General features: G+C 35.1%; 1 protein-coding gene across 7 annotated transcripts in view; it reads left to right on the top strand.

The window, feature by feature from the left end:
* The window catches only part of LOC121024737 (zinc finger X-chromosomal protein), a 56,644-nt gene extending 33,257 nt beyond the window's left edge, over positions 1-23,387 (top strand). For 2 of the 7 annotated variants that reach the window (XM_040466949.1, XM_040466948.1), the window contains 8 exons: positions 2,349-2,416; positions 3,013-3,101; positions 8,855-9,427; positions 18,123-18,272; positions 18,484-18,627; positions 19,218-19,373; positions 19,847-19,987; positions 20,744-22,285. In XM_040466949.1, coding sequence (XP_040322883.1) covers positions 3,041-3,101; positions 8,855-9,427; positions 18,123-18,272; positions 18,484-18,627; positions 19,218-19,373; positions 19,847-19,987; positions 20,744-21,924 — 2,406 coding nt within the window. In that variant the 5' untranslated portion in view covers positions 2,349-2,416; positions 3,013-3,040 and the 3' untranslated portion in view covers positions 21,925-22,285. Of the gene's footprint in view, positions 1-2,348; positions 3,102-7,251; positions 7,308-8,854; positions 9,428-18,122; positions 18,273-18,483; positions 18,628-19,217; positions 19,374-19,846; positions 19,988-20,743 lie in introns of those variants that run through there. The other 5 variants (XM_040466951.1, XM_040466953.1, XM_040466950.1 and 2 more) reach the window with 4 other exon arrangements.
* Positions 23,388-24,984: the final 1,597 nt, after the last annotated feature.

The raw sequence follows: 24,984 nt of genomic DNA, 5'->3' as shown, positions 1-24,984 counted from the left end.
TGTGTGTGTGTGTGTGTGTGTGTGTGTGTGTGTGTGTGTGTGTGTGTACACGCACACACACCACATCTTCTTTATCCATTCATCCATTGATGGCCATTTGGGCTCTTTCTGTACTTTGGCTACTGTTGATAGTGCTGCTATAAACATGGGGGTTTATGTGTCCCTTCGAAACAGCACACCTGTACCATGTGGATAAATGCCTACTAGTGCAATTCCTGGGTCGTAGGGTAGTTCCATTTTTAGTTTTTTGAGGAACCTCCATACTGTTTTCCAGAGTGGCTGCACCAGCTGGCATTCCCACCAACAATGCAAAAGAGATCCTGTCTCCGCATCCTCGCCAACATCTGCTGTTGCCTGAGTTGTTAATGTTAGCCATTCTGACAGGTGTGATGTGGTATCTCATTGTGGTTTTGATTTGTATTTCCCTGATGATGAGTGATGTTGAGCATCTTTTCATGTGTCAGTTGGACATCAGGATGTCTTCTTTGGAAAAGTGTCTATGTCTTTTGCCCATTTCTTCACTGGATTATTTATATTTTTGGTGGGGGAGGGTGTTGAGTTTGGTAAGTTCTTTATAGATTTTGGAACTAACTGTTTATCTGATATGTCATTTGCAAATGTCTTCTCCCATTCTGTCCATTGCCTTTTAGTTTTGCTGATTGTTTCCTTCTCTGTGCAGAAGCTTTTTATTTTGATGAGTTCCCAGTAGTTCATTTTTGCTTTTGTTTCCCTTGCCTCTGGAGACGTGTTCAGTAAGAAGTTACTGCGTCTGAGATCAAAGAGGTTTTTGCCTGCTTTCTCCTCCACAGTTTTGATGGCTTCCTGTCTTACATTTAGGTCTTTCATCCATTTTGAGTTTATTTTTGTATATGGTGTAAGAAAGTAGTCCAGGTTTATTTCTCTGCAGGTCACTTCCAGTTTTCCCAGCAACACTTGCTGAGGACACTCTCTTTATTCCATTTGATGGTCTTTTCCTCAAAGATTAGTTGGCCATACGTTTATGGGTCCATTTCTGGGTTCTCTATTCTGTTCCATTGACCTGAGAGTCTGTTCTTGTGCCAAGGTTTTGTTTTAATTATATAGGTTAAGTATCAAATACAAAAATATTTGTCTTGAAGAAAGTTTATACTATACTGACAGACATGAAAAGGAGAATGAGTCATGTCATTCCATGAAGGGCCACATGGGGAAGGATCAGAGGAGGAGAGGAGACAGCATGGCCTGGAAGCCTATATTAGGAAGGAAGACAAGATGTGGTATATTTGGTGGGTTAGGATTGGCCAGTTTTAATAATTTCCTTGGGGTATTTTATGGTATGGGGAATGTTGGATTGGTATGTAGATTAAAGTTTGGGGATATGGGTCTGATTGGTTGGTTTGTATTATGACAGTGTACTTAGAGGGGAGACATTTGTTCTCTGTAGGGTTTAGCCAGCTCAGGAGGAAGCTATGTCTCCAGGATCAAGGCCCCAAATGAGAAAGCATGAAGCATACAGAAAATAAGAAATTATCACCAATAAGCTGCATTACTTGGAGTTCGAATAGGCATACATTTTGTATACCATCAGCAAAAATTATAAAGATTAGAAACTGTATCTAATAGCATTTTTGAAGGTGAATTAGAAAGTGAGAAAGTGGAGATTGGAAAGCCAATTAAGAAGCTTAGTAGTTGTGGGACAACTGGGTGGCTCAGTCAGTTAAGCGTCTGACTTCGGCTCAGATCATGATATCGCAGTTTGTGGGTTCGAGCCCATGTTGCGCTCTTTGCTGACAGCTCAGAGCCTGGAACCTGCTTCAAATTCTATGTCTCCCTCTCTCTACCCCTCCCCTGTTTGTACTCTGCCTCTCTCTTTCAAAAATAAACATTAGACAGACACACACATATTTTTATATGTTTATATAAACACTTATATGTTTATATTTGTTTAAATAATGATATATATTTATATAATATATATGTAATGTTTATTTATTTTTATGTACATAAAAGAGGCTTACATAGTACTTGTAACATAAGTAAATCATGGCCCCTGGTAATTCTCCCTTTCTCACTCCTTTAATGCACTTGCTTTTTAGCCCTGTATATTTCCCTTTTTTCCTTTGTGGGGGGGGGGGGGACTGGCTGTTTATCCTGTCTATCCCAAGGCAAACTTGGTAAATAACCTTCTTCAACTCTGTCTTTTTTTTGAGAGAGAGAGAGAGAGAGAAGAAAAGAGACAGGAAGAGAGGGGTGGGGGAAAGAGAGGGAAAGAGCATATGCACACAAGTCTTATGGTTTTAGGTATCTTATATAGAAGGTACCTTCATTTTACTTTGTTCAAAGATGAATTTATTTTTTACCTTTTGTAGCTGGTACCAATTCACCTGTGGCCTGGAGAACCTAAATACACTGTGAGAATTATTTCTGCAGTCAGAAGGTCAGTTAAGATAGGTCACTTATAAGATACACAGAAATGTCCAAAGAGTGTTTACCATTGTTAATGATTTTTGAATTTCTATCATTTTATAATCTAGGAAGGAAGATTGCAGACTACATTACATTAAAAGGTGTAGTAAAATCTTGCTGAAACTCCCCAATACAAATTGTGTTAAGGTGAACATGAAAGAGTCATTGGATTGCTGGTAGAGAAGAGGCAAGAGGGAGTCATCTGGGGTATAAGAAATGTTGTGTATTGTGATCTGAATAATGTTACTATAAGTTTAAATATATACTTAAAAGTATAAACATTTATATATATAAATTATTAAGCAGAACACTCAAGATATATGTTCTTTATGTAAGTAATACTGTAATTAAAACAAAAATTCCCAAACACAGTTAACTTGTTTAACTCCTTTTCACCCATTAAATGATACAGCTGCTCATACATCAGTATAAATCAGATGTTCCCTTTTATTATATTTGATAGGGTTTGATAAATTAAATTTGAACATTTCAGAAATGTGAAGATCATGATGACATTTTAAGTATGTGATATAATTAATATTTGGTGTACTTTATTTCCTGGCTTAGGAGCTGTGACTAATGAGAATCAAAGGCCATGGATGAAGATGAACTTGAATTGCAGCCACAAGAGCCAAACTCTTTTTTCGATGGAATAGGTATATCTAATTCTTGGGTTGTTCCACTTCCCAAATTTGGAGTTTGCTTATCAAGAGGATAAGTTGCTAGATCTTAACACTGATTCATTATTAAGGATCTTCCATCCTTTCAGAGTCTCCCAGCCAGCTCATAATCTTGTCAATACCCCATTAATATCAAAAATGCGTGTTGTCCCGTTATTCTCATTTTCCCTAGTTACACCATTAATCCTATCAGTTCTTCCTTTGGAAGTTTTTCATGACTATTTCTGCTTGTAATTAGTTTTGTATTGTTGCAACAATATATTTCCACAAATTTGGTGACTAAAACCGTGCCAATTTGTTACCTTACAATTTTGAAGATTATAAGTGCTTTTACAAAGTAGTATAGCTCAACTGGTACAGAATTTTGTACCAGTACAAAATTTGTACAAATCAAGGTTTTAGCAGGCTGCGTTCTTTCTGGAGCCTCTGAGAGAGAATCTTCCTTCATGAACATTCAAACTTTTGGCCAGATTTAGTTCCCTATACTTGTCTTCTTTTCTTATGAACTATTATTAGCCTGGACCATTTTTTTGTTTCTTGAGGCTGCCCACATTCCCTCTCATGCTTTACATGTCATTTCCTTTAGCAACAGTGAGTTGAGTCCTTCTCATGCTTTGATTTTTTTTGACATTCCGTTCATCATGTATCATCTGACTCCAGCCGGCAGCTTATCCAGTATAATTGACCTTCTATCCGTAACCCTAATTATATATTCAAGGTTTCTTTTACTGTGTCACATAATCTATTTGAAGATCCAGGGATTTGGGTGTGAATATCTTTCTTTGGGAGACCATTCTGCCCCCAAACTTCTTTGTTCCCCCCACAATAAAATTTAACACTTTCTTCTGAGATACTCAGATTTAACATTCCAAATTCTCATCTGAAATTAAGCAGCTCAGCTGCATCCCCGTTGTTTTAGAATATAGCAGGTTTTTTTCTTTTATTTTGAGACTTTGATTTGCCATCTGATTCCTTCCTTGGCCCATTGCTTGTGTAGTAGTGTGTTGTTTAATATTTACATATTAAATATTTATCAAAAGGAATTGAACAGCTCAGAAATTTTCATAGCATCTAAATCAGGGGCCGATAATACTTGAGGAGTGGTTCATTAAGTACTTCTGGGGCGCAAAGTTTTCTTTACCAGTGGACTTGTGAAGCTAAGCAACAAGCTATCTACTCCCATTATGAGTGGTAGTGCAGTTTTTAATATTCTGGTTACAACAGAATTAAAAGGAAAGTAAATGGAGTCTGTAGTCTAAAGAAGTTTTGAAATACAATTGGGTAAACTCCATTAGTTCCCAAGCCCTGGGAATAATCTTCATGGTTGATGGCTCCCTGCTCTGAGTCATCTTTGGTTTTTGTTGGTTTTTTTTTGTTTGTTTTTGTTTTTCCCTATCATCAGTGATAGCAGGTGTTCTTATTAGCTTGCTCCCTGCACCTAGACTTTGGGAGTCCAGCAGTTCTTAACACTGTCTCCATGCCTTTCAGTCCAAGTTAGCATTTAAGGCATTCAAGATCGTGTTGTTTCTGGTGGTATAAAATTTTTTTTAAGAGTTTTGTGCATCTCCTGGGTCATGAGAATTTCCTTCATTAGACAAGTGATTCCCTTTACATACCTTTCAGAAATACTACATTTCTTTTTGACTTCCTAGAAATGGCTGAGGGATACTGCTTTTAAGCTCCTTAGAAGTACCTTAGTTTGATTGAGGGATTTTGTGAGGCACACAATTAATGGCCTCAGAAAGACATGAAATGACTCACTTTTCACATCTGTTGATCTTCAAAGAGGAGATCTAGAATCATTAGACTACTGTTTCTCTAGAACTTTCTTTCTGAAAATTTAATTTTTTTAATTTAATTTTTTCTTTTTCTTTTGTCATCTCTATAGGCTGAGAATTTGCCAGATTATTAAATCATGCTACCTTTTTGCTTATTGTTTCTTCTCTCAACTTATCTTTTTTTTTTTTTTTTTTTTACTATAAGCAATAGAAGAAACCAGGTCACATCTTCAGCGCTCTGCTGAAATCTCAGCTAAATATCTGAGTTCACAAGTTATGCTTCCCACATAACTGCAGCATACAGTTTTGCTAAGCTCTGTGTCAGTGTTTAACAAAAATATTACTTCTTTCAGTTTCCAGTAACCTGTTTCTTCCTTTTAACCACTACTGGCAAAGTTCTTAAAATGGGGATTTCCATTAACAGTCAGTATATGGTGACTTAGGTATTCTCTGAGTCTACAGTGTTCATTTCTTCTTTCTGAGTTCTCAGTAGCATGGATTGTTAACATCCATAATTTTCCCAGTAGTCTGTTCAAGGGAATACTGCATTCCAGAGCCACTTAACAATTGTAGCTATTGTATAGCAGCACTTTACTCTCTACCAAATCTGATTTATTTCAATTACAATGCCAAAGTTAAATTTAGCAGTTTAAATCAATAAAATTCATTGTTTCTCTGTTTCTGTGGGTCAGAAATCTATCATGGCATGACTGGGCTTTCTGCTTTGGATTTCATATGGCTGAAATAAAGGTGTCAATGGGGTGTTGTTCCTTTCTGGGACTCTGGGGATGGTTCTCATTCCAAGCTAACTGGGAATCAGTTTACTTCCTTTCACCTGTGGGACTGAAGTCCTCATTTCCTTGGTAGCTTTCAGCTGAGGGGACATCTTTCCTCCTTGTGTCTGCTTGTGTTCCTTGTCATGCTTTCCATGTGGCCCATGCAGCAACATTGAATTGAGTCTCTCAAACTTAAAATTCCACTTTACTCTCTAATGCCACTTGGGAAAAATTCTGCTTTAAGTGTTCATGTGATCAGATTGGACCCACTTAAAAGTTTTAGTGTAAGTTTTATGACCTTAGTTACATCTGCAAAGTCCTTACAGGACTATATTGTAACATATTCATAGTTCCAGTAATTGGAATGTGGACATCTTGCAGGGGTGGGTTCAGTGAAGTGGATAGGCTAGGAAGTCTGCCTTCCACTTAACCACTGCTCTTACCAGTTTCTACCACTTCACCCAGGTCCTGTTACCTCGTTTAAACTTATAATATTAAAAACTGTTTTCCTCACTCTCAGTTTCCTTCTTTTATTTACCACCCCAATAGTATACTCATCCTAGCGTAACACCTGGAGCATATCATTGCACTTTTTCATTGCCCAGAAGATAAGGTATAAAGGTCCTCTGCATTTTGACATTTTCCCACTTTCACAGCCCTGTTTATCAGGAGGATTCTCAAGGAACCTTATGCATCAGGCATATAGAGTCTTGCTTATTTCTTCAACTGCACAAGGAAAATTATATTCATGAAGTTTTAATAGTGGGAAAAAAATGGGTAACCAGATTACCCAAGGTTCTAAGTAAATAATATTGAAAAGCATTGCACTAGATTTTATAATATAAAATTGCTTTCTGTTACCTACTCTTACTAATTAAAATTTTAATCATTCAGTTTTATGTGATCATATTTGCTATATATTAAAGAAGAAATAGGGGCGCCTGGGTGGCGCAGTCGGTTGAGCGTCCGACTTCAGCCAGGTCACGATCTCGCGGTCCGGGAGTTCGAGCCCCGCGTCAGGCGCTGGGCTGATGGCTCAGAGCCTGGAGCCTGTTTCCGATTCTGTGTCCCTCTCTCTCTGCCCCTCCCCCGTTCATGCTCTGTCTCTCTCTGTCCCAAAAATAAATAAACGTTGAAAAAAAAATTAAAAAAAAAAAAAAAAAAAAGAAGAAATAGTAACTTTACCAAGAAATACGAAGGTTAAGTGTGCTTTCTAAATCCTGTGGGGTGTGTGTGTGTCAGACAGTTTGGGGTAGTGTTTTGACTTATGCTTGGTAGTGTCCCTTTGATGATGGTAAATGCAAAGTTAACTCTTTCTTCATTTGAACCTAGTGAAGTATAATTAATGTGTTTAATAGAGAAACTGTAAGTTTTTTGGAGAAAAACAGTATTTACCAGCTTAATTTTACCACAGTAATCTTGGGTCATGGAGTAAGTGGTAGATTGAAGGACTGTTTGCATTTTAGCCCTCATAATTAACACTAATAGTTTTCATTCATCTTTGAGCAAGTCACTTAATCTGCCAGGGCCTCTGTTTTCATGTCCTAATAATAATGAAACCTCTCATTACAGTTTTTCAGAACACTTCACATACATTCCCATTTTGATCATCACAACAGTCCTGTGAGGTATGCATGGCAGATACTACTGTCCTCATTTTACTGACAGGAAACTGAAACTCAGAGGTTAAATGACTTGCCTAAGGTCACAAAATGAGGAAGTTCTAAACGTGTCTCTCTGACTTAGGTCTTGTAAGCAGTGCTCTTGCCTTTAAGTGCTTTTATGTTTATGTCTTTAACATGAAATTAGAGTAACATATTGTTTGATGCGAATTATTACACACCAAAGATAAATGAAAATAAAGCATTTAATGGAAATTCTACAGAAATGAAAGAAAACATTTTCTCATTATTTCTATGTGTAATTCAAATTGGCGTTAACTGACTGTAAAGACTTCCTGCAGGTTGCACTATTTTTTTGGCCTTTATTGATCTTTTTTGTTTGAATAATCTCTGTATTTCTCTGATGGCCTAGTCAGTGAGACACAGTCACTGTGTGAGTCACATTCTTAAACTCAACTGTTCTGAGTCATAGCCAGGAGCAGTAGCTAGCTAACTGAGTAGCATATTTGTTCTAAGGACCAGGAGCCAAGATAACAGTTTTGTTGTATTTTATTTCATGTTACAGTTTTGGTAAGGATATCTTATTTCTGTCTCACTCATCTTATTCATTCAAAGTGATACTTAACTGAGCACCATATTCTATGCAAACAATTGTGTGATCTTGGTGAAGTCATTTAATCTCACTGGGCTGCAATTATTTCACTCCTGTACCTTTATTATTTAACTACAGAGTGGACTAACATAGGGTTTCTAACAATCTGTGGAACTACCTTGGATACTGGAGTGTGGGTAATTGGAGGAGGCTAGCCAGAGGCTGAGTACCCCTTGTGAAATTCTAAATCCTGCCTCCACATTCACTCTCCATGCTCCAGAGTAGCTTCAGTTTTATTCATCTTTATCTATCCACAGAGGTCCGTAATCAGTTGTGTTTACCTATCTGTAGGCTTCTCTCTCTCTTTTCATTTATGCTCCAATCGTTTTCTAGCCTAAATTCAGTTTAATGAGTGAATTTCCAGTCACATATGCAGAGTACTTTTGGAACATTACACCAGAATAGAGTGGTTGATTCTAAAGAGTATAAGAAAAAAAAGAAAACAAATGTGTAGTAGTGTTGACAAGTTAAGAAAACTAATATATTTAAAGAATTGTGGAAAAAAATGAAAAGAAATGGAACAGATACAAAAGGAAAATGGTTTGTTTTCTGGATTTATGTTAGCCTCTTTAATGTTTACAATTATCCCTTAAGATTTTTTTCCTAAAATCTTTTTGTGTTAATGATGTTCTAAAATACTTTTCTTTGACAACTGCCCCATGTTTTATGTTTCCTTACATTTCTTTACTTATTAATTTATTAGAGTTGAGTAAAAGCAGTTCTTATGTTAATTTGTATTTGTTATATGAATCAACAATAAATTCTTTATTTCCTTAATCTGTTTTAAAGTTTGAGAAAACTGAGGATATATTCTGTTTTCTGGTAGAAATTAACATTTGTATCATTTTACAGTCATGCATGCATGCCTGAAATTTGTCATTTTAATTTTTGTTTTTTGAAGGAACTGATGCTACTACGCACATGGATGGTGATCAGATTGTTGTGGAAGTTCAAGAAACTGTTTTTGTTTCAGATGTTGTGGATTCTGATATAACTGTACATAACTTTGTTCCTGATGACCCAGACTCAGTTGTAATCCAAGATGTTATTGAGGATGTTGTTATTGAGGATGTTCAGTGTTCAGATGTCTTAGAAGAAGCAGATGTATCTGAAAATGTCATCATTCCTGAGCAAGTGCTAGGCTCAGATGTAACTGAAGAAGTTTCTGTAGCACATTGTACGGTCCCAGATGATGTTTTAGCTTCTGACCTAACTTCAGCTTCAATGTCTATGCCAGAACATGTCTTAACAAGTGAATCTATACATGTGTCTGATGTTGGACATGTTGAACATACGGTTCATGATAGTGTAGTAGAAGCAGAAATCATCACTGATCCTCTGACAACGGACATTGTTTCAGAAGAAGTATTAGTAGCAGATTGTGCCTCTGAAGCAGTCATAGATGCCAATGGGATCCCTGTGGACCAGCAAGATGATGACAAAAGCAACTGTGAAGACTACCTTATGATTTCCTGTAAGTGTTTATGTACAGTGATTGTCAGAGATATTTTTGAAGCCTTTCTTTTCCATTATATATCACAATGATATTTTCTTCACTTAAAACTTAACTTGAGAATTTTCAACATAAGTGTCGTAAGTCTATGTGCATTATTGTTTTAGGTTGGATCTTGTTAACATAAGCCATAAATAAGAAAGCTAAAATGGTAAAAGTAAGGAGTTATTTCTCTGTGAGAATGGAATACAAAGATGAGAAAAATAAAGGCTGGAAAGAATGAACTATGTGAAATCATGAACAATGTATCAGTTTCACCATTGAACCTTCAAAGGATTTGAGCTTCAAAAAAATCTATTGTCTTTATTGTGCAGTCACGTCTGCACTTAACCTTCTTCATACCAATACTGTTTTCCAGCAAAGTAATGATCATATTTTAAAAAACAAATTTACTATTGACTTTGGAACTCTATGAGTATAATGTCTTGAAATAAAGTAGTCAAATACATAATGTAAACAACTAATTTATGCAGACTTTTAGATTGATTAGAGATTTAATATCTTTGGTTTTATACTGTTCACTGCTTCTTATGGGATACTGGCTTTCTTGATTGGATTAACTTCTTTACCAACGAGAACATAATTAGATATATTTTTGCTTATATAGTAGATCTCCTAATTCTGTTAGTAGATCTTCTGGTAGGTGTCTCTGATTTTTCTGTTTTTCTGCCTAAAACAGAAGAGATAGTAAAATACGTTTTTCACGTATTTTATATTTTTTCATGTGTGTACTTAATTTCTCTTATTCTATGGCTAGTTATTCAATATATATATAATTTATTATTGGAAGCTGCCTACCAGGTAATCCTTTTTTTTTTTTTTAATTTTTTTATTTGTCTATCTAATTTTTTTTTTAATTTTTTTTTCAATGTTTTTTTATTTATTTTTGGGACAGAGAGAGACAGAGCATGAACGGGGGAGGGGCAGAGAGAGAGGGAGACACAGAATTGGAAACAGGCTCCAGGCTCTGAGCCATCAGCCCAGAGCCCGACGCGGGGCTCGAACTCACGGACCGCGAGATCGTGACCTGGCTGAAGTCGGACGCTCAACCGACTGCGCCACCCAGGCGCCCCTATCTAATTTTTTTTTAATCTGGTAGAATACAGGCTAAAATTTTGGAATTTTAATTTAATTTAATTTTTTTTTACATTTATTTTTGAGAGAGAGAGAGCACACGAGGGCAGGAGGGTGCGGGGGGGCGCGGGCAGAGAGAGAAGACACAGAATCTGAAGCAGGCTCCAGGCTCTGAGCTGTCAGCAAAGAGCATGACCCAGGGCTTGAACTCACAAACTGTGAGATCATGACCTGAGCTGAAGTTGGATGCTCAACTCACCTAGATGGCCATAAAATTTTGGAATTTTAAAAATAAGTATACACCAGGAAATATATTTTAAATGTAAATAAGGATATTTTAGGGAAAAGATCTTTACATTTTTTAAAGTTTGTCTTGATAAATTAAGAAAGAGGTTTTTTATTAGACTAGAATTGATGTCTTTTTATGTAAGAACTCTAAAATATATTTCGAAAATATGAAAGCGGAAGGGCATTTGGGTGTCCTAGTTATTTCAGCATTAGACTCCTTTTGGCCTAGGTCATAATCTCATAGTTGTGGGGTCTGGCTCCACAATCAGTGTGGAGCCTGCTTAAGATTTTCTCTCTCTCCCTCTGCCCTTCCCCCCTTCCCTCTCACTAAAATTAAAAAAAAAAAAAATTAAAGAATTTTTTCTAAATTAGAAATTATTAAAGCTGCTCTATAATATTTTATTTATTTATTTTTTTCAATGTTTATTTTTGGGACACAGAGAGACAGAGCATGAACGGGGGAGGGGCAGAGAGAGAGGGAGACACAGAATCGGAAACAGGCTCCAGGCTCTGAGCCATCAGCCCAGAGCCTGACGCGGGGCTCGAACTCACAGACCTCGAGATCATGACTTGGCTGAAGTCGGATGCTTAACCGACTGCGCCACCCAGGCGCCCCTGACCTATAATATTTTAAAGGACATATTACAAGGCAGTAAAAGGAGATAGCAATTAAATTGTTATGGAGAATTTGATTTCAAGAGTTGTCACATTATATTTTTTAAAACATCTAATTTTCAACAAAAATTATGAGACATGCAAAGAAACAAAAATTGCAGTAGAAACACAGGAAAAAGGAAAAAGGTATAATTATAAGTAGGAACTTATTATGAGGAAAACCAGATAGCTTAATAACAAAGGTTTTAAATCACCTGTTTAAATTTGTTCAAAAAACTAAGGAAAACCATTTGTAAAGAACTAAAGGAAAGTGTGAGAATGATATCTCACAAAATAGAGAATATCAATAAAGAGAAATTCTCTTTTATTGTTTTTTAATGTTTATTTTTGAGAGTGAGCACAAGTTGGGTAGGGGCAGAAAGAGAGGGAGACACAGAATCTGAAGGAGGCTCCAGACTCCAAGCACTACCCTACATGGGTTCAGACTCACAAACTGTGAAATCATGACCTGAGTTGAAATCGAACTGACTAAGCCACCGAGGTGCCCCAATAAAGAGAAGTTTTAAAATAAATAGAAATTCTGGACTTTGAAATTACAATAAACTGGGGACTCCTGGGTGACTCAGTCAGTTAAGCAGCCAATTCTTGTTTTCATCTCAGGTCATGATCTCACAGTTTGTGAGTTCAACCTTGCATCAGGTTCATGCTGACATCTCAGAGCCTGCTTGGGATTCTCTTTGTTCCTCTCTCTCTGTCTCTCCCCTGCTGACACATCTCTCTCTCTCTCTCTCTCTCTCTCTCTCTCTCAAAATAAATGAATATACTTTAAAATAAACTGCACACACACCCACAAAAATTGAAGACCTCTGTAGGAGTTAAAATTGAAAACATCTTAAAACAAAAGAGAAGCACAAGAAAAAAAATGCATGTATTCATCAAGTTTGAAAATGTTTTTACCAGAAACTGTCAAGAAAGTGAAAAGATAACAGAGAATGGAAGGAAATATTTGAAAAGCATATACCTAAGGACCTGGTACCTAAGGAACCAGAACATATAAAGAATATCTGCAATTCAATAATAAATAGCAGTCCAATTAAAAAGGGGTATAGACTTGAATAGACATTTCTCCAAAGAAGAAAATAAGCACATGAAAGATGTTCAACATCATTAGACATTTTGGGGATGCAAATCAAAACCTGAATGAGTTAATCATTCACACTTTCAGATGGCTATTTGAACCTCGGGGGTTTATGAGGTCAAGCACTTCATCAGGCTCTGCACTGACAGAGCCTTTCTGCCTGCCCCTCTTGTGCATTCTCTCAAAATAAATAAACATACTTTAACAAGAAAAAATATCAATAGTATTCTTACAGATTTTATTGATAGTTTTGGGTAATAATAGGATTTGATCACAATAAGATGTATCTTGTCTACAAAAACTAAGGTTTCTTTAAAGTGAAGCTGAGTATGCATGAGAATTGCTTAAAATTAGGACAGTTGGAATGTTCTGGTGGGGTTGTGGGTATTGGGAGAGAATAATGATTATAAAGGCAGAAGGCAGTTTGAGTGTTCTTAGTTGCTAGGATCTTTGGTTTATGAAAGCTGACAAATATCTTGTGAGAAATCTGGGGAAAGGGAAATCAGTAGACAATTGTTATGTTCATTGGGATAGGCTGTAGTTGATAAACCTGAATAGCAACCTGCATTTGTTTTTAGGCAAGCCATCAGTAATAAGAACATGAGAATGATAAAAGATTTCTCTATTTATAAGATTAATTAGACAGAATACAGTTGCAGCATCCTTTTTTCCTCTTGCAGCATTGTAGTCAGTTCTCTAGAAACTTAGAAAAGTGAGATAAATAAAACCAACTAAAAATGAAATGAAAATCTGAGTTTTGAAGACTATCTTTTTCATTCCTTCCCCTTACATTTAACTTGCCAGCTCAGTGAACTTGAGGCAAATCACATACTACCCCCAAATTTTTCTTTATTTGGAAAAAGTGAAATAAAATACAAGTGTTGAAGAAATTGTAAGATATCATGCAAAATGGTGACTATTATTAGAAGCAGTCTTTTCCAGAAATTTAGAGAAACCACATTTTTTAAAAAGACAATTATATAGAAATAATTTACTGCTGTCTGAAGATATTTATTCAAGCCTTCTTTGTTTTTAAATTTTAATAGCAGTTTTAAAACCACAGTGAGATTTTACATGATAATAGAACACTTAAGGTGTGTGGGATTTTTTTAATAAGTTGCTTTTGTAATAATTCATTTAGGAATAGCTTTGCTGTTCTCAGGTAGATCTGACATTGGATTTTTTTTTTTTTTTTGATACACTTTTTAAAGCATAGTAGAAGCACCAGGAGCACCTGGGTGGTTCCATCGATTAAGAGTCCAACTGTAGCTCAGGTCATCATCTTGCAGTTCGTGATATTCAGCCCCCCATTGGGTTTGCTGATGTTGGCGCAGAGCCTGCTTCAGATCTCTGTGCCCCTCTTTCTCCCTGTCCCCTGCTTGTTCTCTCCAAAAAAACCAAAAAAAACTGAATACTAAAAAATGATAACAGAAAGATCTTTTATAATTGCAGGTTAAATACATGACATTTTTCAAGCTCCACAGTCATTAGGTAGTCTGTTTTTAAAGAGTTTAATTTTATGACTACCCAGAAATTAACATTTAAGAACATTTTATGTGATCATCTATACATAAGGCATTAGATTTTTCAGTACCTGCTTAGAATCACTTTTTACAAACCTTCTGATAGAGGCCAACTTCCCCAAAAGATTAGTACTTTAGAGAAGTTGTAGATTTATTCAGAACTATCCTAAATAGTTTCCTGAGATCTCTGTCCTAATGCTCTCTCAGTTTGACATTCCAAAGCCACCTTTAGGAAAATAACCTTGGCTCAGTCAGCTGGATGTGTCAAAAAACAAGTATTTAGCATTGAAGAAAAGACTGTACATAATATTAGAATTAAGGGCATGATGCCTGTTTTTGCCCACAAACCATATAAAACATAGCTAAAATACCTTATGTTATATACGGTTTAGGAAAGCTTTGTATCTATGTATATATAATGCAGAGAGTACATATTCATATCCTAAAGCTCTTCTTGGACAGCTCTTTCTCTTTCACTTCTCAAATACTTAACTTGGTCTGTCATTCTTCAGGCAAAGTCGTTGCCTCCTCTTACTCCTGTATATATACCTGAAGATAACCAATCAGGATGTTTTCCTGCTTTCCTCTCCTGCTCTCTTTTCCTTAAGAAGCTAACTACATTTCTATTGATCTGTCCTCCAGTGTTAAAAGGAATAGTGTGTTTCTTCTTAAATGCTTAAGGCAAATTTCTTAAGAATTATATTTTCTCCTTATTTCATCTCCAATTCCCTCTGAGACTTGGACCTCATAATTACTGTGTCCTCTAACTCCAGCCTTCTACTTACTACTTTACTACTCTCACAGATTATGAACATAATTACATATTTTTATTGGTGAAATAGTTGTCTCTTTAATCCTCTAATCCATTCTGACTACTCTCCTTTGTTCTTTTTTTTTCATTCTAAACTTTTTAAAGAAATTAACATCTTTATAGATCCTCAGCCTCCTTGAATCTGATTCCATATAGCACCCACTAAAACACTTTAACCAAGAGTGGTTAAAACACTTTAACCAACCAGGTATTCCTCCTTGGCTTTGTACTTGTCCTGTTATTGCTATGGGCATTAGTAGGACTTTCTGTGTTTGTAAGATTTCTAGATGCTGAAGTAGTTTTGTTCATGGAATGTATTGGGATGGGATGTTCTTGATTTTAATAACAAACTAAATTAGATAAAGTGTTAATGTATTTTCATTTTTTAATGTAGTCTTTTAAAGTACTAAATTCATCTTAATATTAGATATAATTAATTTTATGTAAGAGTTTTGATTAGACACATGAAATTTTTGTGTGGTTTTTTTGATGTTTATTTATCTTGAGACAGAGATTGCCAGCAGTAGAGGGCAGAGATAATTCCAGGCAGGCTCCACATTGTCAGCACAGAGGCCGAGTCAGGGCTCAAACTCATAAACCATGAGACCGTGACCTGAGCCAAAATCAAGAGTCAGGCAGTGGACTGAGCCACCCAGACACCACAGATTTTTAGATCTTTTAAAGAATTTGATGTGAGGGATGCTTGGGTGTCTCAGTTGGTTAAGTGTCCAGTTCCAGCTCAGGTCACAATCACACAGCTCATGAGTTCGAGCCTCACATCAGGCTCTCTGCTGTCAGTATAGGGCCTGCTTAGGATCCTCTGTCTCCCTCTTCTCTGACCCTTCCCACCTGGTTCTCTCTCCTTCTGTCAAAATAAACTTTATAAAATAATAGTAAAGAATTTGATGTGGAATTTGCACATCTCTTTCAAAAATGTCAAAATCTAACTTTTGTCTTTGTTAGCCACTGTTTAAGAAATTAAGATGAAGGTGCCTAGCTGGCCCAGTCTGTAGAGCATGTGACTGTTGAATCTTGGGCTTGTGAGTTCAAACTCCATGTTTGGCATAAGACTTACTTTAAGAAAAAAGAATTAAGGTGTAAAATTAAATGGTCATAACTGTCACCACAGCATTAGGTGAATTGTGCTTGAGTCATGTTTATATTCATCTGATCTCTGCTAATAGAAACCATCTAGTTAATTAATCATTTATTAACTATCACAATTTACCATTGCCTCTTACAAATGTTAGAGAATACATTTCTGAAAACTCCAGAAATTGATTAGGGTTACTTACAACTCTTACAGGTTTTGTTTTGAATTCTCATTTTGCCACTTGCTAGCTATATGACCTCATATAAACATTAAACTTTTCTAAACTGCAGAGTTTGCTTTGCTCTACTGTGAAATGTTGGTGGTATTTTACTTAGTGTAAGCATCACACAGTGCTTATAGTAATCACTTGATAAAACGTAGTTATCTTATAGTATTCTCACATTTTAAAATAATCATCTATTCAATGTCTGTTTTCCCACTGGATTACAAACTTTTTTTTATAGTGTAACTTTTTAAAAAAATTTTATTTAAATTCTAGTTAGTTAATATACAGTGTAATATCAGTTTCAGGTGTACAATCTATTGATTCAATACTTGGATACAACACCCTTAATTAGTTCACCCATTCCTACATCTACCTCCATTTCTGGTTGGATTACGTATTTTTAGTCCATAACTTTTCCATATTTGTATCTCTAGTACTTACCTAGTCCAAAGTCTTATTTATAGTTGTGATAACATTGTCAAATGGATTAAATGAATGCCCAATTAAAAAGATAAAATAAATCTAGAACACTAAAAAGGGAACTGAAAGGAAAATGAGAACCTTTGATGGGTGAATTGAAAAAAACTAAATCAGTATTTTTTGGGGGGCTTTGGTTCTGTTCTCTGCTTGGTCTTCAGCTGTGGCAGCTAAGCCAGTTGTACCTAGAACAGAGAGAGCATTTTTTCAGTCTTTCTCTAGTACACTCAACATCAGTAAATTCAGCTTATGTAGAATTTGAATTGTATTGGCTAAATTTTCATTCATTGCTGTTTGCCAAACTTCCATTTGTGCCAAAGGTAGAAGAGGATAGCCATAACTGGATAGCAGTGGATAAAAGATTATATGGGAATTATGTTTATGGTATTTATTGCAATCCAGAGTCTGATTCTTTGAGATACTGTTTTTTACTTTTATTAATTTTCCAAATGCTAAAGATAATACTGTATTTATCTATTTTATGAAGCTTAAAATATGGAATGTTTCTTCCAAATCCCCTGAAACTCCACTGTGTGCGTCATGTGTGTCTTTATTGGTACATAGGGCACCTTTTTTTTCAAAACATAAAACAGACTACTTTCATTAAGTTATATGAGAATGCTATATGTTTAAGTATACATTTACTGCATTTGTCAGCAATGACCCAGACTAGTTTTATGAAGTCAAGTGGGTGTCTTTATGTGTGTGTATAAAACATGTATGTGTATGTGTAGTTTTATGTTTAAACAGTTTGACATTGTAATTTACATTGATCATTGCAATGTACCTTTCTGAAAAACCTATTTTGATTTTTTTTAATTACAATTCTAAAAGAAGCAGATAAGACCAAGTAATATTCAGTGAAAACAGAGAGTGCTGAGAAAATGTATTAAGACCAGCACTTGCTGATTTTTACTAGTAGAACATTATTTCCATGATCTTTAAGAATATAATAATCGTTTTACCTTATGGATATTAGTGTATTTAAAGATAAAGCATATAATTTAATTACCTTTGTTAATTTTTTAGGTTACCAGGAGCTTAGTTTATATAAAATAATTATCTTAGTATCATCCCATTTTTAGAAGATTTACAAAATGTATTTATTGAATTTTCTACTATTGTAGATGTATATTGTATATGTATATATAATCATTTTTTTTAATGTATGTTTATTTGTCTGTGAGAAAGAGAATCCAAGCAGACTCTGTGCTGTCAGCACAGAGCCCAACATGGGGCTTGATCTCACAAATTGAAAGATTATGACCTGACCTGAAAGCAAGAGTTGGACACTTAATTGAGCCACCAAGGCAACCCTAGAGATTTTATATCTAAAAGGGATTTTCAAAATGGTAATATTTTATTTATTAAGTATCTGTTACTATTATTTATGATGTATTTCTTCTCTTAGTGGATGATCCTGGCAAAATAGAACATGATGCTTCCTCTGGAATGACCATGGATGTAGAGTCAGAAATCGATCCTTGTAAAGTGGATGGCACTTGCCCTGAAGTTATCAAGGTGTACATTTTTAAAGCTGACCCTGGAGAGGATGACTTAGGTAAGAGGAAAGCTTCAGCATATCCTGATAACCCATGTTAACCTGATTAGTTTTGGGTGGTTTAGATTGAGTACATTTGAAAACTTTTCTGAAGATAACTTTTAATCAATGATTTCAATGTAGCAGTGGAAAAGTATATAAAATGTAGTAAGTCCAATGGATGGAATTGAAATTTTAAGATAAATTTTCAGATTGTCATCTTCTCTGTTAGGTGGCACTGTAGACATTGTGGAGAGTGAGCCTGAGAATGACCGTGAGGTTGAATTACTTGATCAAAATAGCAGTATTCGAGTACCAAGGGAAAAGATGGTTTATATGACTGTCAATGACTCTCAGCAAGAAGATGAAGATTTAAGTAAGTAGGTGGACTTGCTGTGGGAGAAAATTTTGTTTGTGTACTTTTAAAAGTGCAACCAATATTTGAAGAAAATAAACACTACTATTATAGATATTATTGTACTGCTATATACCAAAAAGGAACATCAGTGACTGTTAATGTTTGCTTGGGATGTCACTTAAAAAACAAACTATTGTGAAAGCCAGGAAAGGAATGGTTTATTCAACAAATACAGAGTATATAGTATGTGAAAGTAATGTTGTTGGTATGTACCATTTGAACCTCTTTTCTGTTTGTCTGAATTCAACTGATTTTTTTTAGGTTTATTTATTTATTTATTTGCAAGACAGAGAAATTTTGAAAATTTCAAAATAAATTTTGAGGTGGAGGGAGGGGGCAGTGAGGGAGAAAGAATCCTAAGCAGGCTCTGCACTGTCTGTCAGTGCCTAGCCTGATGTGGGGCTTGAACTCATGAACCATGAGATCATGACCTGAGCTAAAATCAAGAGTTAAGACGCTTAGCTGACTGACCCCCAGGTTTCCTCAAACCAAAATATCATCTGATCTCTGTAAACTTGGTCATTAAAGTGTTGTAATTTTCTAATTAGATGTTGCTGAAATTGCTGATGAAGTTTATATGGAAGTGATAGTAGGAGAGGAGGATGCTGCAGTAGCAGCAGCAGCAGCAGCTGCTGTGCATGAACAGCAAATGGATGACAATGAAATCAAAACCTTCATGCCAATAGCATGGGCAGCAGCTTATGGTAAGTCACATACATAATGGTTCGAAGGATTGCATGGTTCTTAAACATAAATTCATTATAAAAAATAGTTTCTATGTTTCAGAAATAGGAAGTACCACATAATGATTTAAGGACAGAGGACGATTGTTTGGTCTGCCTTTGACCTTTAATTTTTTTTAACATCAGTTTCTTTAATGCCTATATTATGTAGGAAATAAGCTTTCAAGGTGAAGTTTATTATCTTGAGTTTATCTGGATCATACCTTCACAATTTTGAGGATCATCAAGGGAGTTCATGGTGCAAAATGCTACAACAGTTGGAAGCTAGGCTTTTCCTATTTTCTTGTATTTAAATATGACCTTACAGCCCATTACCTAAATAGGAAATTTGTCATTCATGAGTATCATGGCTTTTTGCTGTTGTAGTTAATAAAGAATCCCTAATTCTTTATAAAGAATACTGTATAATTTTGTTTTTTAATACACATTGTTAGGTAATAATTCTGATGGCATTGAAAACCGGAATGGCACTGCAAGTGCCCTCTTGCACATAGATGAGTCTGCTGGGCTTGGCAGACTGGCTAAACAAAAACCAAAGAAAAGGAGAAGACCTGATTCCAGGCAGTACCAAACAGGTGAGGGTGCACAAATTCCACAGTGCAGTGTGCTCTGTGAGCTCTTAAATGAAACTAGTATGTATCCACAGAAGTGTTAATGATAGCAATTTAGCTGCTAGATCACATGTAGCTTTTCTTTATTAAATTTGAAAATATAATTTTAAGAATTCAGTGATATTCATGAATGATTTCCTAGAATAAAAACAACAGATTTTGAGTCAGAATAAACTCTCAGGTTATTTTAGGAGAAATTAAAATAAATCCCTAAAATATTTTCTTTAACATTAAATGAACAAATTTAAAGATTATTTCTGTCAGCATAAGCAGGGCTTCTTTACAGAGGAGCAGGACAAATATTTCAGCTGTATACTGGACAGTTCCTTTGCAGTAAAATCTTATATGTTGATTTGCCTATTATAGTTTTTTTAATTAGGTGTGGTTAAACTTTAAGTTGGTATAAATATGACATAATAGTAATAAAACTGAAATGTTGAACTATGTTTTTGTGATATCTGTAGATATCCAAATCTATGTGGCTTTACTATTTTAAACTGGGAGTGAGATTGGTACAGATATACTGAATGAAGTTTCTGACCTAGATTTTGGTCAGATTTTGGAGTTTGCTGTTACCTCTTTTATTTAAAATCAGTGGGAAGAATATTAACCTTTAGGAGTACTTGTCCAATAATGTTCAGAACACACACTTCAAATGCTTGAAGAAACGAAAACAAACCGTTGTTTGATCACTCATGTTCGTTTCTCTTCCTTTCTTAGCAATAATTATTGGCCCTGATGGACATCCCTTAACTGTCTATCCTTGCATGATTTGTGGGAAAAAATTTAAGTCAAGAGGTTTTTTGAAAAGGCACATGAAAAACCATCCCGAACACATTACCAAGAAGAAGTACCACTGTACTGACTGTGATTACACTACCAACAAGAAGATAAGTTTACACAACCACCTGGAGAGCCACAAGCTCACCAGCAAGGCCGAGAAGGCCATCGAATGTGATGAGTGTGGGAAGCATTTCTCTCATGCTGGGGCTTTGTTTACTCACAAAATGGTGCATAAAGAAAAAGCCAACAAAATGCACAAGTGTAAATTCTGTGAATATGAGACAGCTGAACAAGGGTTATTGAATCGCCACCTTTTGGCGGTCCACAGCAAGAACTTTCCTCATATTTGTGTGGAGTGCGGTAAAGGTTTTCGTCACCCGTCAGAGCTCAAGAAGCACATGCGAATCCATACTGGGGAGAAGCCGTACCAGTGCCAGTACTGCGAATATAGGTCTGCAGACTCTTCTAACTTGAAAACGCATGTAAAAACTAAGCATAGTAAAGAGATGCCATTCAAGTGTGACATCTGTCTTCTGACTTTCTCAGATACCAAAGAGGTGCAGCAACATGCTCTTATCCACCAAGAAAGCAAAACACACCAGTGTTTGCACTGCGACCACAAGAGTTCGAACTCGAGCGACTTAAAACGACACATAATTTCAGTCCACACGAAAGACTACCCCCACAAGTGTGACATGTGTGACAAAGGCTTTCACAGGCCTTCCGAACTCAAGAAACACGTGGCTGCCCACAAGGGTAAAAAAATGCACCAGTGTAGACATTGTGACTTTAAGATTGCAGATCCATTTGTTCTAAGTCGCCATATTCTCTCAGTTCACACAAAAGATCTTCCGTTTCGGTGTAAGAGATGTAGAAAGGGATTTAGGCAGCAGAATGAGCTTAAAAAGCACATGAAGACACACAGTGGCAGGAAAGTGTACCAGTGTGAGTACTGTGAGTATAGCACTACAGATGCCTCAGGCTTTAAACGGCATGTTATCTCCATTCATACGAAAGACTATCCTCACCGTTGTGAGTACTGCAAGAAGGGGTTCCGACGACCTTCAGAAAAGAACCAGCACATAATGCGACATCATAAGGAAGTTGGCCTGTCCTAATAGTCTTTATACAGACATTTGTGGAGATATTGGCCCTAAAGCAGAAATCTCATTTTAAAGCCAATCAGTCTCATTCACATGCAATACTGTATATCAGTTTATGCTGTGTACAAATAGAATTATTGCTTCTAGACAACTTTTCTTTACATTTTACTAAATAGAGTGTTCTGGATCCTATTCAGTTTGTTCAGTGGCAAAAAGTAGCAACAATGAAGTTGCTTTTAAAAATGAATCTCTGATGTTGTACTTAACTTTTTCAGTCTTAGAAGTTATACTATTCATAAATATTTATTCACATTGATGGTACTCTTCTAAGACCACTTACAGATTAAAAACACACAGTTGGTTATTCAAAAAGTAATTATTTTCACTCATTTTTCCCCATAAATTTTTTAGATTAAATACAAACATCTACAAATAGAAACAGATTGTATTCTTGGGTCTAATCATTACCTGAAAGTAATTTCCTTGTCTTGCTTAATATTTTCAGACCACATGACAGCGAAACTTTCCATTTGAGTCTCTAGCATTGCTAAATACAGAACATTTGCTAGTTTTATGTTTAATTTTCATTTTATTTAACAAACTAGGCTTTCTTGTGACTTTCTCTGTCGTACATCTTTTCTCTGCATAGCACCCTTTTAGAAAGCTGTTGAAAGGTTTTGCTTTTTCCTGTTTGTTATTTTGCTTTTACATAGTTTTGTTTTGGAATACTTGTGTTCTACAAATGAGACTTACTGAGTTTTAGAATCTTAGAGATAAAGGCCAGTTCATGGGATATTTTGCAACTGCATCTGTAAGTGTGCTACAGATTTTATATGTGCCTATGTGTTGCTTGTTTTACATATTTACACACACAATCCCAAATTTAAGTATAATGAAAAGTATTAAATGCACAGTAAAATGAAAGATCCAGGGATATATGAAAGAACATTTTACAAACTTGCTATTCAGACAGATTAAGTTAACTTGAAGCAAGAATTAGAAGGAAACTTAAGGACAGTGGTATTTTTAAAAACTGAAGTATTTTCTTTTAAGTCTGTTTGGTAATTGAAAAGAGAAGGTATTTCTAGATAAAATATTTTTATATAATTTTAGCTTCATACTTCTGAAAAGCAAATGAATATCTAAACATAAATCTCAGTGCTCAGTTGAGAAGCATGTAAAAGAAACATCTTTTTACAATGTAGAGTAAGATTAATGGCTCCAGAGGATGGCTGCTAATTAAAATTGACAAGGTTAGCCTGGTTTTTTGTTGTTGTTTTACTGTTTCAGTTAGCAAACTTGAAAAAGATTTAATATTCAAGTTAGCTTTGATTAGAAGTTAAAGATGTGTTTAAACTACATAATGAAAATGTTAAACTTTATTCGGAATAGCACCAAGCCTTTTACAGCTTTTGTTTTTTGTCAGTTGGCATGTTTTAAGCAGTCAGTGAGTCATAAACCTATAAAATGATTTCAGACAGTTAATTAGAATTTGGTTGTGTTCGTCTGAATTTTCAAAAATAGAAAACACTTTTTTTTTTTTTTTTTAACTTGAGTATTGGCACATACATACTGGCACGTTATATAAGAATAGAAAAAAACTTTTCCCCTCTTGATCGTTCCCTTGCAACTTCATTATGGTGCTTCCTTCTTTTACTGTAAAGTTTTTACCTTCTGCCTTTTCTCTATGCCACTACTATTCATATTCAGAAGTTATATTTATAGGGTTAGAAATATAAATATTTGGAGGTATTGAAGGCTGGATTAATTTAGTCTACTTTTAAATCAAGTGCTTAGGCATATTTAAACCTAATGCCATTCAAGCAACAGGATGGATTTAGAAACCCCATAAGCCTTCTTGGTCCTCAAATTTGTCTCACCCCAGTTTTAGTGTCCATTGTCCTGAACTTAAAAAATTCTTATTTTTTTGTGTGAGAATCTTTTAATTTCCCTTGCATTTGTTTTTTCCCTGAGGTAATACAAAAGGAAATGTTTAAATAAAAGTTTACATTTAAGAATTTTAAAACATTCTTTAAAATTAATACAGATAAAAACCTTATTTAATTATATTTTAAAAATAAACTGAAGATAAAGAACACAACACTTTACATACTTTATATTGCTCTCATAGTCTGAAGTCTTACACAGTTATTTTGTTTTGTTTTTTTAAGCACAATATCGAAACCTTTAAAAGGTATTTAAGGATTTGGTGAAGTGAATATGATAAAACATTTGTCTTTAAAAAGAAAAAACGAAATTGTACTTACTGTTATGTACCAATATTAGTTGCAGGATGTTTTAGTTCTTAAAACAATTTGATTAGCAAAGCTAAACAAGTTTGGATGTTTCAGTTTAATGTTTTAAAGAGGTACAGATTTTTACAAGAACATAAGTTATTGTTTTGTTGAAATAGCCTATTAAATATTATATGTCTCTTCCTCTGTACACATTGTAAAATACTTAAAGTAAAATACTTGATAAATTCATATAGAAGAGTGTGACACTATTGTAAATGTGTACTTGAGAATAACATGCAGAAATAAAAATAAAAATATTTTCTTGTTAATCGGTGTTTAGTCTATTTGTTTCAGTACTAAGGTAACACTTTTTCATAAAAAGTTTTATTAAATCTAATAAATATAAAATGTACTGTTTTTATTTTCCCATTGCTTAACAGTGGAATACAAAATGCAGAATTTGCTTTTGATTTTGTTATTTGGATGCAGTTGTTAATCCTGTGATTTTACAACTAATATTTTAGAGTAGTACAGAGCTAATTGATGAGTTCTTTGATCAGCCTATCAGTGAAATTCACTTTGTTGTTTTATTTTCACAGAGTATTTGTTATTTTGGGATTTTCATTTCTTCTAACATAAATATTCTCAGAAAAACCAAGCATGAAGTGATGTTTTAAAGCACTTAAAGTTAATTTCATTATAACTCCATAAAGACTGTCCTTCAGTTGTCTTTGTGCCAAGTTTGGAGGACTTTAATAGATACTAACTTTGGTGGGTTATTGTCATAGTCTGAAGTTGCATAAAAATTATGTGAGAAGTTGTCTCATTTTGTTTGGGC

The sequence above is a fragment of the Herpailurus yagouaroundi genome, unplaced genomic scaffold (genome assembly GCF_014898765.1).
Source record: "Herpailurus yagouaroundi ecotype Mexico unplaced genomic scaffold, PumYag 67050, whole genome shotgun sequence".
Taxonomy (NCBI): Eukaryota; Metazoa; Chordata; class Mammalia; order Carnivora; family Felidae; genus Herpailurus; species Herpailurus yagouaroundi.
This window is presented reverse-complemented; position numbering and strand designations above follow the sequence as displayed.